Genomic DNA, 15516 nt, shown 5'->3' on the forward strand with positions numbered 1-15516 from the left:
AGAAAAGGTGTTAAGGAGAAGGGGAAGGCAGAAACTTCAGGGTAATTTGATAGACTAAAGTAAATTTTACTTATAGATGTATTTTAAGAAAGTTGATTATAAAGGATTTTTATTTTATTTATTTATTTTTTGAGATGGAGTCTTATTCTGTCTCCCAGGCTGGAGTGCAGTGGCACAATCTCGGCTCACTGCAACCTCCGCCTCTCAGGTTCAAGCAATTCTACAGGCACGTGCCACCACGTCCGGCTAATTTTTTGTATTTTTAGTAGAGACAGGGTTCAACTGTGTTAGCCAGGATGGTCTCGATCTCCTGACCTTGTAATCTGCCCACCTCCAAATGCCAAAGTGGTGGGATTACAGGCGTGAGCCACTGCGCCCGGCCCTGAATTGTTTTTGGGTTATAAAGACAGTAGGCTGACAAGTTTGAAGAGTTTTAACAAGTAAGTAAAACAGGCAAGAGAGAAAGAACTTAATAATCATTTGCAGATATCTGCTATGGGGAAAGATGTATATAGTGCTCTATAAGTATTGGTACTTTGGTTTAATTTTACATGTTTTCTTTTACAGCAATTGGTGCTGAAAATTCAGAAAAAACAGATGAGAATTCAGATAAAGAGGTGGAAGTAGAAGAATCTCCAGAGAAAATAAAAGTACAAACAACACCAAAAGTAGAAGAAGAACAGGATTTGAAAGTATGTATATTACTTGATGCAACTTGACAAATTTTTATCATTATTATTATTATTATCATTATTTTGAGATGAAGTCTAGCTCTGTCACCCAGGCTGGAGTGCAGTGGCACGATCTCGGCTCACTGCAACTTCTGCCTCCTGGGTTCAAGCTATTCTCCTGCCTCAGCCTCCCCAGTAGCTGAGATTACAGGCGTGCACCACCACTCCCAGCTAATTTTTGTATTTTTCGTAGAGACGGGGTTTCACCATGTTGGCCAGGCTGGTCTCGAACTCCTGGCTCCGTGATCCGCCAACGTTGGCCTGCCAAAGTGCTGTGATTACAGGCGTGAGCCACTGCGCCCGACCCGCCAATTTTTTTTTTTTTCCTTTTTTTTTTTTCCCCCCCTAAGGCGGAGTCTTGCTCTGCCACCCAGGCTGGAGTGCAGTGGCCTGATCTTGGCTCACTGCATCCTCTGCCTCCCAGGTTCAAGCAGTTCTTCTGCCTCAGCCTCCTAAGTAGCTGAGATTACACCACCACACCTGGCAAGTTTTTGTATTTTTAGTAGAGACGGCATTTCACCATGTTGGCCAGGCTGGTCTCGAAATCTTGACCTTGTGATCCACCCGCTTTGGCCTCCCAAAGTGCTGGGATTACAGGTGTGAACCACTGCACCCGGCCCAATTTTTTTTTTTTAATGCCAGTTATTATTAAACTGCTGTTAAGTAGTAAAAGTAATAGTAATGTTTCCAAACCTAAATTGTTTACTTGGTTAGATGAAAAGATCATATTTAGCCGGGCGCGGTGGCTCAAGCCTGTAATCCCAGCACTTTGGGAGGCTGAGACGGGCGGATCACGAGGTCAGGAGATCGAGACCATCCTGGCTAACACGGTGAAACCCCGTCTCTACTTAAAATACAAAAAAATTGGCCGGGCGAGGTGGCGGCGCCTGTAGTCCCAGCTACTCGGGAGGCTGAGGCAGGAGAATGGCGTGAACCCGGGAGGCGGAGCTTGCAGTGAGCAGAGATCGCGCCACTGTACTCCAGCCTGGGTGACAGAGCGAGACTCCGTCTCAAAAAAAAAAAAAAAAAGAAAAGATCATATTTAAGCCTGAAATAATTAGTTACAAGGCTAACTTGATACTGAGAAATTATCTAACATCCTAACTGCTTAATTGCTTTCTTCAAATTAAGCCTCTGTTTGAGAAGCAGTAGCTTATAGGCTTCTCTAGTTTGGGAGAAAAGTCACAGATTTAATTCCGGTGTGCAATACAGGTCTTTACACAAAGGCAAATTTAGTTTGAATTGCATTTCTAACCTAATCTCATGAGAGAGTTGAACCAAATAAGTATTGGCTATTTAAGGGTGGTCTGTTGGAAAAACCACTTAACATGTTATTTTGACTTGAAAGAGTATCCAATTACTAGTTAGGGAACAACCAAGTAGAAGGGACTGGGATAATTAATTTTGTTTCGGGCTTCAGCAGGTGGCTAATATAAGCAATTAATGGATAAATGGCAATTTGACAATATTGGTATTTATATCATTCAGGATCTATTTTTTCCAGCTTTGTTGAGCTATAATTGACTATACATATATCTTGCATGTACTATGTCATAATTTGTTATATATGTATATTACGATATGATTATCACAAACAAGGTAAATTAACTTACATATCACCTTACCTTGGAGAGTTGTCTTGTGTGTGTATGTGGGGATAACACATAAGATCTATACTCTTAACAAATTTCAGGTATCGTTAACTGTAGTCACCGTGCTGTGCTTTAGATTTCCAAATTTATTTTATTTTATTTTATTTATTTATTTTTTTTTTTTTTTTGAGGCAGAGTCTCGCTCTGTCGCCAGGCTGGATTGCAGTGGCACAGTCTTGGCTCACTGCAACCTCCACCTCCCGGGTTCAAGTGATTCTCCTGCCTCAGCCTTCCAAGTAGCTGGGACTACAGGTGTGCACCACCATGGCCACCTCATTTTTGTATTTTTAGTAGAGATGGCGTTTTACCATGTTGGCGAGAATGGTCTCTATCTCTTGACCTTGTGATCTGCCTGCCTCAGCCTCCCAAAGTGCTGGGATTACAAGTGTGAGCCACCACACCCGGCCCCAAAATGTATTTTATAACTGAAAGTTTATATTCTTTGACCAACATCTCCCCATATCCACCTGTCTCCAGCACCTGGCAACCACCATTCTAATTCTACTCTTTGAGTTTTCCATTTGCAACTATTGAATTCCATGTTGTATTAGAATGCATTATGATGGGCTGGGCACAGTGGCTCACATCTGTAATCTCAGCACTTTTGGAGACTGAGGCAGGAGGCTGACTTGAGACCAGGAGTTCAGGAGCACCCTGGGCAATAGCAAGACCTTTGTCTAAAACAAAATAATTGTTTTGAATAATTTTTAAAATGCATTGATTATGTAGATATGGTATTTGATTCCTGTCATTATTTGTCACTTTGTTATGTGTATGATGTTACTATAAATTAGAATTTTATATTCTGGATAACTAAATACAGCTGTTGAGGGAAGGCTGTTTATAGGCAGACCTATATTTCTGATGTCTATAAGAATAAATGAAGGATTGTACATAATACAGAAAATGTTACAGATTCTAGTTTTACTTTTCTTCTTTTCTGCATTGTAGTTTCAGATTGGAGAACTGGCAAATACCCTGACAAGCAAATTTGAATTTCTAGGCATAAATAGACAATCCATCTCCAACTTTCATGTGCTGCTCTTACAGACTGAGGTAAGTTTTTTTTGGCGTAAACAGTAAGTGAATGAAATGCTGTATGTGTTACAACTCTGTCTTGCTTACATTTTAAGCCTAAATTTAAATTTTTAGCCTTGAAGCATATTTGAGCCAACAATCCAAGAAATAAAACTGTATTAACCAAAGCACAGTAAATAGATTTTTTTCTCACAAATTAAAATTAAATTCTGATGGTCAGATGAGGCCACGTAATGTTGAAGGTACTTTGTAAGTGTTAAAGCATTATCAGTCTGTTTAAAAAGAAAAGTTGAATCCTGTTTGTAACTTACATACTTTACAAAATGGCAGGGCAGGATTAGGTAAGGAGCTGCTGTAGGAAGCTGACTAATTTCCTTAAGAACTGAACCCTTCCCTTGGCCAGGCACGGTGGCTCATACCTGTAATCCCAGCACTTTGGGAGGCCGAGGCAGGTGGATCACCTAGGGCAGGAGTTCGAGATCAACCTGACCAACATGGTGAAACTCCACCTCTACTAAAAATACAAAATCAGCCGGGCTTGGTGGCACATGCCTGTAATCCCAGCTACTCGGGAGGCTGAGGCAGGAGAAGGGCTTGAACCCAGGAGGTGGAGGTTACGAGCAGAGATCGCTCCACTGTACTCTAGCCTGGGTGACAGAGCCAGAATCTGAGTCCATCTCAAAAGAAAAAAAAAAAAACAAAACTGAACCCTTAACTGATTACTAACAGTACTGGAATAAGTGAACTATCTTCCCAAAAAAAGTAAAACTACTGGGGAAACCAATCTTAATAAATCCAAAGGGGAAGACAAAACTACTACTCATTTTCACACATACTGGAGAGTTGGTGGTGTAAAAAATATCCTAGAGCCCAATTTCATTTTTTCAGAACTCTGTCGTGTACTTAAGATTTTTTTTTTTTTTTTGAGATGGAGTTTCGCTCTTGTCACCCAGACTGGAGTGCAATGGCACAATCTTGAATCTTGGCTCATCACAACCTCCGCCTCCCAGGTTCCAGTGATTCTCCTGCCTCAGCCTCCTGTGTAGCTGGGATTACAGGCGCCTGCCACCACACCCAGTTAATTTTGGTATTTTTAGTAGAGACAGGGTCTCACCATGTTGCCCAGGCTGGTCTTGAACTCCTGACCTCAGGTGATCCACCTGCTTTGGCCTCCCAAAGTGCTGGGATTACAGGCATGAGCCACTGCGCCTGGCCTTAAGATTATTTTATGAGATGAAGATGGGGTTTATTTTCCTCTCCAGTCTACTCTCCTGCCAGAGCATAGGGATATAGTCTTGGAGCAGAAGGCTTATATCCCCTTTGCCTGTGTCTCCTGACATACAATATTAAGTCTTTAACTTACTTGTCTGTTTATTCTAGACTCGAATTGCAGACTGGCGGGAAGGGGCTCTTAATGGAAACTACCTTAAACGAAAACTTCAGGATGCAGCAGAACAACTAAAACAGTATGAAATAAACGCCACTCCTAAAGGCTGGTCCTGCCACTGGGACAGGTACGCACTCTTCTCCCCTTTTCACCTTTCACCTTTGACATCTCAGACATGATTTGTGATCACCACCATCTGACGACATGACAGCCTGTCTGGAGACTGAGAGCAGCTGCAGTTAGCGGTGCTGGGCAGGCAAAGCACCGCAAGCACAAAGTTTGGCCAGCCACACATTGGAGAAACAAAAGCAGTGTTTAAAGTGTACCATGTAACGGATTTTTTCCCAAGATATGGACAAAGCTGGTTTTTACTCTCCAGAGTGTTGCACGGAGTAGGGCGGGCTTGGGGGTTAAGCGCATGCGAGAGCTCTGTGCGCTTTACAGGACCTCTGGAAGCAACTACTCCTGATTAACCTCGGTGAAGTTAAGGAAAACTTCGTGGCTGAAGATGTGAATGAAGAACAAGATTACTATCCTCTGCCAGCAGGTCAGATGAAAACATTTCTTTATATATTTGGCTTTTCTTGATTTTTTTTTCGTTATTTGAAATCTTTGCTCTTTTATTTTTCAGCTCCCAGATCCTCTCCCTCTCTTTAGCTTTCACTGTGTTTGATATCAAGAATATGAAATGTGAATTCCACGGTCCAAGAGGGGAAGAGTCACCTTTCACAAACTTCGTTGTTCTCTTCTTTGGAAGGGAAATTAGTGTTCTAGGCGATTGAGTCCCTTCATTAATGAAACTTGAAACCCTGTTATGCATTGGCAAATAACAAAAAAAGAGAAAAATGTTTTCTAAGTCTCATCTGTTGGAGTGAGAGGGTTCAGGGCTGTATTCACAGAGTTGCTGGCAGTGCAAATAGCTTTGAATTATCCTTGGTTCTCCATTCTCAGTTGTCAAAGCTCTTTGTTGCCTTTGTGAATAGCAGTCCATTAAGAGGTTCGTCCCTGTGAGAGCAGACTGCTGTCCTGGGACAGGACCAAATGGAAGTGTCTTTGTAGGAGAATGGGTTTTAAAACATGTGTTTTCTTTCTTGTAATTTAGGGATCATAGACGGTATTTCTATGTAAACGAACAGTCGGGCGAGTCTCAGTGGGAGTTTCCAGATGGTGAAGAGGAAGAAGAAGAAAGCCAAGCACAAGAAAGTAGAGATGAGACTCTTGCCAAACAGACCTTGAAAGACAAAACTGGCACTGATTCAAATTCTACAGAATCCTCTGAAACTTCCACAGGTGGGACAATTTACCTTGTACTAATTGCACAGAAATGACTTTAGAAGAAAAATCTTACTAATTTACATCATTAAAAGAACAGATTTTATGTCATAATAATGTAAGCTTCTGATTGAGAATAGTGATGTGAACTAAAACAAGGAATGCATGAGTTATTATGGTTGGAAATCAACATACTGTTGTTATCATGTATAAAACTATGCCCCAAAATGAAAAGATAAGCCAATAGATTTTGATTTTAAAAGATTGTTTTATAACCATTCTATCATGCCCCTGACTAAACTGTGGGTCTCCAAAAATAGGAATGCTAATTAGTGCTAAAGAACTAGATAAACTATCAATATATGTGGCATGCTGAGATTTGTTCTACATTTCTATACAACACTTAGTCTGTTCATATTGCAGCCTCATTTCTCACCTCCATTAATCTTACAAAAAGGATGGTTGGTACAAATCAAAATGATATAAAGAAATGCCATTAGTGCTTGTTTCAGAGAAGCAAAATAGTTGATCATTAAAAATCACAAGCAATCTTCTCTGGTCTAAAACAATTGACAATAGGATGGATCATTCCATTTTTAAGGTACTCTTAGAAGAATTTAGTTTTTTAAAGGATAGGCTTTCATGCTCCTCAGTTCCTTTAAGGATCTGATAGCTCTTCAGAAGAGCCTCAACTTGACTGCCACATTATTAAAGAAGCAATTTTTCCCCCTTTCAATCTCTTCCTGGAATGACAAATATAAGTGAATAATGAAGCATACTTAAGACTTCAATTAACCTTTACCTTTTTTGTTTTTAGTTTTTAAAAATTTTCCGGTGTGTAAAGAAACTTCTACCTTTTAATCTTAAGAATTGGTAGCTATTTGTTAAACTGATGGCATATGAAGGCAAGAGTCTATAATAATAGTAGATCTTTGAAAATTTGAAAAAGTGAAATTTGTCAATAACAGAGTTAGGAGCTGAATTATTTTGTCTGATACTTATCCAAGTTGATGCTTGTACTCTGCTGGCTCCCTGATCATAGTAGAAAAGCACTAGTAATGTACCAAATGAAACTGGTTGTGTGCCAGATGATGTTGTTAACTTCTTAAATAGCCTAGGAATCGTCAGCAGGTCACATACAACTGCAGTGATAATTTTAGAACATAGCAAAAGGCCGATTTTATTCTACTTCACGTTTTAGAAGTGCATTTTTTCAACTTATGGGGCATTTTCCTTCTCTTTTACATGAAGAGATTTTCTTTTGAATATTTTTCCTCTCTTTTGGTAGCAGTGATAGACATGTCTAATAATATATTGGTTCTTTTCGTTTGCTTTTTAGTAGTTAATGAACTGAAGAGGCTTGATCATGGTTCTGGATAGGTGGCTCCACTCCTGACCACTGTCAATGTCCCTTCTGTGTTCCACAGTTGAAAATGCCACTGTTACCAATTTTGAGTGTTCTGTGAACACTTGGGATTAGTATTAAGCTGTTTTCTCCTTTTATGACACACATAGTTGATGCTGTCTGGTAAAAGGAGGCTCTTGAGCCATTCCTATTTAATTAAAACAGAACTAGTTGTAGTGTAGGAAAAAGCCACTGGTAAAACAGATTATATTCTTCAGCCTCTCTTTATTGAGAACCCCTAGAATTGCAGGATAAACTTGATCTAAGTAAAATCCAAATCTTACACTAAGGTCTGTGAGATTTAAGAGCAATAATCAACAGTTCTAAGCCTAATAAAGAGAGCTCTTAATCAACTCAGTGGTGGTTAAAACCAGCTGTCTTTTAAAGAAGAGAAAAAGCAAAACACAGCAATGCCCTGTCTCTTTAAAAAATTGTTTTAAAAGTTAGCCAGGTATAGTTAGTGGCCCACGCCTGTAGTGCCAGCTATTTGGGAGGTTGAGGTGGGAAGATTGCTCAAGCCCAGGATTTAGAGGCTGTAGTGAGCCATAATTGAACCACTGCACTCCAGCCTGAGCGACAGAGAGCAAGACCCTGTCTCAAAAATAAAGTCGGGGAAGGAGTGCAAAATTACACTGTGAGAAGCCAAGGAAGTTTCAATGTTCTATTTATTTTTCTAAGTCATTTTTAATCATTATTTATTGTTTCAGTGTTTGAATTTAACATTATGATTTTAAAGATGGAGTGGGTTCTAAAGATGAGTTGGGTTCAAGATATCCAATGTATCTATCTATTATATTGGGCTTATGTCACTTAGGTGAAGTTTAGCTGCTTTTTCTTTTTAATCTCTATGGAACAATTTGTATAATTTCTTGCTTTAAATTGCTAAACTGAGCTCTTCATTCAAAATACTAAACAATAATTTCTATTTGGGGGAAAATTAAGGAAGGCTTTCTATACATAGAAATAAAGATGCCTAGGCCGGGTGCAGTGGCTCATGCCTGTAATCCCGGTACTTTGGGAGGCTCAGGCAGGTGAATCACCTGAGGTCAGGAGTTCAAGACCAGCCTGGGCAACATGGTGAAACCCTGTCTCTACTAAAAGTACAAAAATTAACTGGGCGTGGTGGCAGGCGCCTGTAATCCCAGCTACTAGGGAGGCTGAGGCACGAGAATCACTTGAACCTGTGAGGCGAAGGTTGCAGTGAGCCAAGATCACGCCATTGCATTCCAGCCTGGGTGACAGAGCACAACTCTTATCTAAAAAGAAAAAAAACGCCTAGAGAAACAAGGTTCTTAGGTGCAGTGACTCATGCCTGTAATTCCAGCACTTTGGGAGTTTGAGGCAGGAGGATCACTTGAGCTCAGGAATTCAAAACCACCCTGGGCAACATGGCAAGACCCCATCTTTGCAAAATATTCGCCTAGCTTGGTGGTGGTCCTAGCTACTTGGAAGGCTGAGGTGGGAAGGATCACTTGAGCCTGGTAGGTTGAAGCTGTAGTGAGCTATATTCACACCATTGCACTGTAGCTTGAACAACAAAGTGAGATCCTGTCTCCAAAAGAAAAAGGAAAAATGGGAGCTTTAAAAAATTAATTTTGGCCAGACACAGTGGCTCACGGCTGTAATGCCAGCACTTTGGGAGGCCAATGTGCACGGATCACTTGAGGTCAGGAGTTTGAGACCAGCCAACATGGTGACCCCCGTCTCTACTAAAAATACAAAAATTAGCCAGGTGTGGTGGCAGGTGCCTGTAATCCCAGCTACTCGGGAGGCTGATGCAGGAGAATCACTTGAACCCAGGAGGCAGAGATTACAGTGAACTCAGATTGCACCTCTGCACTCCAGCCTGGGCAACAGAGTGAGACTCTGTCTTTAAAAGAAAAAAAAAATGAAGAATTTGTATGCTCATAACATATTCAGTTTTAAGCTTGTAGCTTTTAAATCTTTTAGCATGTAATAAAAGCTGCTTAGGCCGAGCATGGTGGCTCATGCTTGTAATCCCAGCATTTTAGGAGGCTGAGGCAGGAGGATCACCTGAGGTCGGGAGTTCAAGACCAGCCTGACCAACATGTAGAAACCCTGTCTCTACTAAAAATACAAAATTAGCCAGGTATGGTGGCATGCCTGTAATCCTAGCTACTCGGGAGGCAGAGGCAGGAGAATCGCTTGAACCCAGGCTGTGGAGGTTGTGGTGGGCCAATATCGCACCATTGCGCTCCAACCTGGGCAACAAGAGTAAGAGTCCGTCTCAAAAAACAAAAAAAGCCGTGTATACCATTTTAATCTCTGCTTGGGCTTCAGACTTAAATATTCTCTTAAACAGCAAAAATACCAACTAGGTTAAATTTAAAAGCAAGGAGAAGCATCATTGTAATACGACTTCCGTGTGTATTCAAACTAGAATTTTCTGATGGTCTTCCTAAGGTAAAGGAGATAATTGTCATTACTATGACACAGCTTTTATGTTTTGAATAAACTTAGTTTGGAGATTCAAGTATTTTTATTATTTATTTTCATGTGAGACGGGTAATGTGCAGACCTCATAACAAAGTTTGAGGGAGACACATTGTACATGAGAATTTGAAGTGCTTATGAAACACAAAAGCAGAGGCCTGGTGCGGTGGCTCACATCTGTAATCCCAGAACTTTGGGAGGCCAAGGCACACGGATCACTTGAGGTCAGGAGTTTGAGACCAGCCTGGCCAACATGGAGAAACCCCCTCTCTTACTAAAAATACAAAAAATTAGTCGAGTGTGATGGTATGGGCCTGTAATCCCAGCTACTTGGGAGGCTGAGGTAGGAGAATCGCTTGAACCTGGGAGGTAGAGGTTGCCTTGTACGTGGGAGGTGAGCCAAGATTGCGCCACTGCACTCCGGCATGGGCTACAGAGTGAGACTCTGTCATAAAAAAAAAAAGGGAAAAAAGCATTGGATTCACGTATTCTAAAAATGCTCCTTGTTTGTGGCTAAATTTATCAAGTCTAGTTTACTCTCATATTTACACAGAGTTTAGTTAATTCTAATTAGCTTTGTTGGAGTCATAAACCACATTATTAACCTTGAACTGACTGTGTTTCCTTGAGTTCCTCTGCATAGCGGTATGTCACCATTGTAAACATGTTGATTGCATTATGCTTCTAGATGAGACATCCACCAATATTTGAAAATCTCACTGGTCCCAGTGCAGTGGTGTTTGCAACTAATTGATCACAACGTTACAGACTTTGTTTCTTCTCCATTGCCGCTGCTTCATTTGACTAGCCTTTTAAAAAAAAAAAGAAAATAGAGAAAATCTTAACTTATATTTACCTACTATATGTTGTGATTAGTTTAATACAAGGAAGTTTAATCCTTAATAATTACATTAATCCTCAACATTTATTAACTTAGTTCCGATGTAGTCCTTGTGTACTATTATATAAGGTAGACTGCTTGGCCATACTTGACTTTGTCTAAAAGTTAATGCATAAATTAATATTAAATATGGCCAAATACAAAAGTTTAATGAGTCATTTGAGGTCATTTAGCCAGAAAACTGCCTTAATGTTCCTGGTGAATGTTTTTCAATGTCCTTTTCCAAAAGTAGCAGTAAGCAGCAGTCTTAAAATAATTAAGGAGACGTGGGAATGATGTTGTTAAAGTCTTTTACACAATGTATTGTCTGTCTGTTCCATAAAAAGTAAAACTACTCTATTTGTGACCAGCTTGGGCAACACAGTGAGACTGTCTCTTAAAAAAAATTAACAATTAGCCAGGTGTGGTGATGCACACCTGTAGTCCTAGCAATTCAGGAGGCTGAGGTAGGAAGATCGCTTAAGCAAGCATTTGAGGTTAGAATGAGCTATAATCGCACCACCTATACTCCAGCCTGGGCAACAGAGCAAGACCCAAATGGTTGCTTTGTTTGTTTTACCTTGTTGAGTGCCAGTGTGTATTTTGAGCAAAGCAGTGTAAATGGCCTTCTTGCCCTAGAGTCTTTCATAATTGAGCCTTATTTAATCTACCACTTTGACCATGAAATTTAACAGGTGACTCCTTCTGAGTATCTACTCCAGGTGAAGTGAGATTTTTTTTTTGACTGAGATGTCTAAAGCTCTTGGATTCCTGGTATTTCACCAGGACATCTTAGTAAAGCAGGAAGTATCAGATGAGGAAACAGACTTGAGTTCTAGCTCTGGTCTGGCCACTAACATTGATATGATCTTGGGCAAGTTAGTTCCTGCCTGGGTTTCATTACCTTTAACTGAGGAGGTTGAAATAGATGATTTCTCATGTCTCTTCTACTCCTAAATTCTATGATTTTAGGGAGAAAATCCCCTTCAACATTCCTGGGATATATATCTAATAGTCCCATATATTGTGAAACTTCCCTATTGACGATAAAGAGGGCTGGGGAAGGCTACAAGTAAGTATATCCTATTTTTTCTAATCTTTAAAGGTTTTCCCAGCAGAGAAAAGACAGTAATCAATGATGGCTTTTACAAAGTTTGAGGAAAGCTGATCCTGCAACTTTTCAGCTGCAATTTCGTAATGTAGACTTCAGCAACAGCAATTTCAAAACCTCTGCAGTTTTAAAAAATCTGAGTTATATACTTTGAAGATTTATCTTCCTAAATTTCTCTTTTATCATCACAAAAGTAAAAATTGCCATCCCTAACTTGTGTCTCTGTGATTTCACAAATGAATGTAATATATGCAAAGGTGTGAAGGAATGATATAGTTGACAGTAGCACCTTGCAAATGGATTTTTAAAATTCAGTAACCCAAATTAAACACAATGGGTAGAATTTTCCTAAGTATTTTGAATGAATATTCTGGGTCATCTTCACTCACTTTGTCTAGCTCACTAAAAAATAAAGTATGTGGAATAATTATTGCAGGTGCACATTATTCACTCACTCCTTCACTTTTGAAATAGACTCCAGACTATTACTTTTATTTGTGTATGTTGAAGCTTTTGAGTGTTTGAAATAAAAAACTTCAAACTACAGATTCAGATGACTGCATTTCTCATTGAGTTGATGTAATATTCTTCTTCTTCTCATCCATAAATATGGACCCAAAGGACAATTATAACACAGATGGGGAAGGTGCTATGAAGTTCATAAATTTATCTTTCCATGGAAGTCATTTTTGAACTGAGTTGTTGAATATTTTAGCGACGTCAGTATAGAATAGATGCCTGTGGGCCAAATTTTTTTCAAGGAAGGAGCCACTCCCTGCTGTTTGACACCAGATTCTATACTGTTTTGTACACTGCGCTAGGTTCCTACAAATGTTTGTCTTATTGACCAGTTGAACATTTCTATGAATATAAGCCAGGGAGTTTTTGTCTTGCTTTTTCCCTGACTCTTAACCTGTTTTCATAGGTTCTCTTTGCAAAGAATCCTTTTCTGGTCAAGTTTCTTCTTCATCACTCATGCCACTTACTCCATTCTGGACCCTCCTTCAGTCAAATGTTCCTGTGCTTCAACCTCCATTACCCTTGGAAATGCCACCACCCCCACCTCCACCTCCAGAATCACCTCCACCCCCTCCTCCACCACCTCCTCCTGTGGAAGATGGTGAGATCCAGGAGGTAGAGATGGAGGATGAGGGAAGTGAGGAGCCCCCTGCCCCAGGAACAGAGGAGGATACCCCTTTGAAACCTTCAGCACAAACCACAGTTGTAACTAGCCAGGTAAGTAATGCCCTTTGGCATTCTGAATGATTTTGAGGACTGCAGCATGATTGACACCATGTTTTATTTTAGAAGCATATGTTTAAAGGCCGGGCACAGTGGCTCAGGCCTATAATCCTAGCACTTTGGGAGGTCGAGGCAGGAGGATTGCTTAAGCCCAGGAGGCTGCAGTGAGTCACGATCTCACCTCTGCAGCTCGTGCAACAGAATGAGAGCCTGTCTCAGAAAAGGAGGTGGGAGCAGGCTATGCTTAACCATGACCTTCAGCCACTGATTACAAATGTTTGTGTTTCAGAGTTCAGTTGATTCCACCATCTCTAGTTCTTCTTCCACTAAAGGAATAAAGAGGAAAGCTACAGAAATTAGTACTGCAGTGGTTCAGAGGTCAGCTACCATTGGCAGTTCTCCAGTTCTGTATAGCCAGTCAGCTATAGCTACAGGTAATTGTGATTAGAGCATGGTTTTTCCTCAATGTATTGTTTCTTTTCTTTTCAGCATTAGGTGCCATAAAAACTAAAGAAATGTTAAAGACTGTTGATTGCAAAGACTGTCAGTATGCATTTATTTTACTTACTTAAAAAACAACAACCAAAAAAAAAAAACCACACACTTTTTAACAGTTTAGCTGGCGGTGCACAGTGGCTCACACCTATATTCCCAGCACTTCAGGGGGAATGGTGGATTGCTTGAGCTCAGGAGTTGGAGACCAGCCTGGGCAACATGGCAAAAGCCTGTCTACAAAAAAGACAAAAATTAGCCAGGCGTGATAGTCCGCGCCTATAGTCCCAGCTACTCAGGAGACTGAGGTGAGAGGATCACTTGAGCCCTGGAGGTTGAGGCTGCAGTGAGCTGTGATCACACTGCTGTACTTCATCTAGTCTGGGCGACAGAGCAAAACTCTGTCTCAAAAACACAAAAAACGTTCAGCACATATCCTTTCAGATTGTCTTTTGTATATTTATGTACATTGGTGATTTTGATGTTTAGGTAGTTTAATGCCAAGGTATTCAAAATTAATATATTTTGCTACTAGGAAATATGGCTATGTTTTTTAGAAAAAAATATACTGGAATCATTTTCTATGTGATCTAATCCCCACTTTTCTTTTCATTGCATCTGTTCTTGTCATGATGTCCTTTTTATAGTATAATTTTATGTTTTCTGTGTTAGGTCACCAGGCAGCAGGGATTGGAAACCAGGCAACAGGAATTGGACATCAGACAATACCAGTTAGCCATCCAGCAGCAGGAATGGGTCATCAGGCCAGAGGAATGAGCCTGCAGTCAAATTACCTTGGACTAGCGGCAGCACCTGCAATTATGAGTTATGCAGAATGTTCCGTCCCAATTGGAGTGACTGCTCCTTCATTGCAACCAGTTCAGGCCCGAGGTGCTGTGCCTACCACTGCCATTATAGAACCACCACCTCCTCCTCCTCCTCCTCCACCACCACCACCAGCTCCCAAAATGCCACCACCTGAAAAGACAAAAAAAGGAAAGAAAGACAAGGTATAATAAATCGCCCTTTTTAAAAATTTATTTTTAAAAATTCTATTGAGGTTATATTCACATAACATAAAATTAACCATTTCAGACTGGCACCGTAGCTCACACCTGTAATCCCAGCACTTTGGGAGGCCAAGGCGGGCAGATCACTTGAAGTCAGGAGTTCGAGACCAGCCTGCCCAACATGGTGAAACCCCGTGTTTACTAAAAATACAAAAGTTAGCCGGGCCTGGTGGCGGATGCCTGTAATCCCAGCTACTCGGGAGGCTGAGGCAGGAGAATCGCTTGAACCCAGGAGGCAGAGGTTGCAGTGAGCTGGGTCAGGGCACTGCACTCCAGCCTGGATGACAGAGCAAGACTCCGTCTCAAAAAAAAAAAGAAAAGAAAAGAAATTGAAATATCCATCTTATTTTCTCAATGAGGGGACCTTATTCAAAAAATCTGTTTGTCTCAAGTGCTGGGAGGAGAATCAGCTTGGGCCCCCATACCCAGTCCTCACATGAGTACAGTACTCAGTCACGTCAGCTCCTACTTGTTGAGCCAGCATCACCCAGACAGGTCTTCAAACATACAACTGCTTCTCTTAAAAAGCATAGGGATAAACTATTAAAGAGGCTGAGGCGGCCGGGCGCGGTGGCTCAACCCTGTAATCCCAGCACTTTGGGAGGCCGAGGCGGGTGGATCACGAGGTCAGGAGATCGAGACCATCCTGGCTAACATGGTGAAACCCCGTCTCTACTAAAAATACAAAAAACTAGCCGGGCGTGGTGGCGGGCGCCTGTAGTCCCAGCTACTCGGAGGCTGAGGCAGGAGAATGGCATAAACCCGGGAGGCGGAGCTTGCAG

General features: G+C 41.0%; 1 protein-coding gene and 1 pseudogene across 2 annotated transcripts in view; one reads left to right on the forward strand and one right to left on the reverse strand.

Moving 5' to 3' along the window:
• Positions 1 to 15516, forward strand: part of FNBP4 (formin binding protein 4) — a 53223-nt gene that overhangs the window by 31153 nt on the left and 6554 nt on the right. For both annotated transcript variants that reach the window (XM_025356718.1, XM_025356719.1), the window contains exons 9-15: positions 568 to 692; positions 3335 to 3439; positions 4802 to 4935; positions 5911 to 6098; positions 12856 to 13166; positions 13462 to 13606; positions 14337 to 14674. In XM_025356718.1, the coding sequence (XP_025212503.1) occupies positions 568 to 692; positions 3335 to 3439; positions 4802 to 4935; positions 5911 to 6098; positions 12856 to 13166; positions 13462 to 13606; positions 14337 to 14674 (1346 nt within the window). The remainder of the gene's footprint in view (positions 1 to 567; positions 693 to 3334; positions 3440 to 4801; positions 4936 to 5910; positions 6099 to 12855; positions 13167 to 13461; positions 13607 to 14336; positions 14675 to 15516) is intronic.
• LOC112607523 lies at positions 10002 to 10093 on the reverse strand (annotated as a pseudogene).

This window comes from Theropithecus gelada, chromosome 14 (assembly GCF_003255815.1).
Source record: "Theropithecus gelada isolate Dixy chromosome 14, Tgel_1.0, whole genome shotgun sequence".
In the NCBI taxonomy this organism is placed as follows: Eukaryota; Metazoa; Chordata; class Mammalia; order Primates; family Cercopithecidae; genus Theropithecus; species Theropithecus gelada.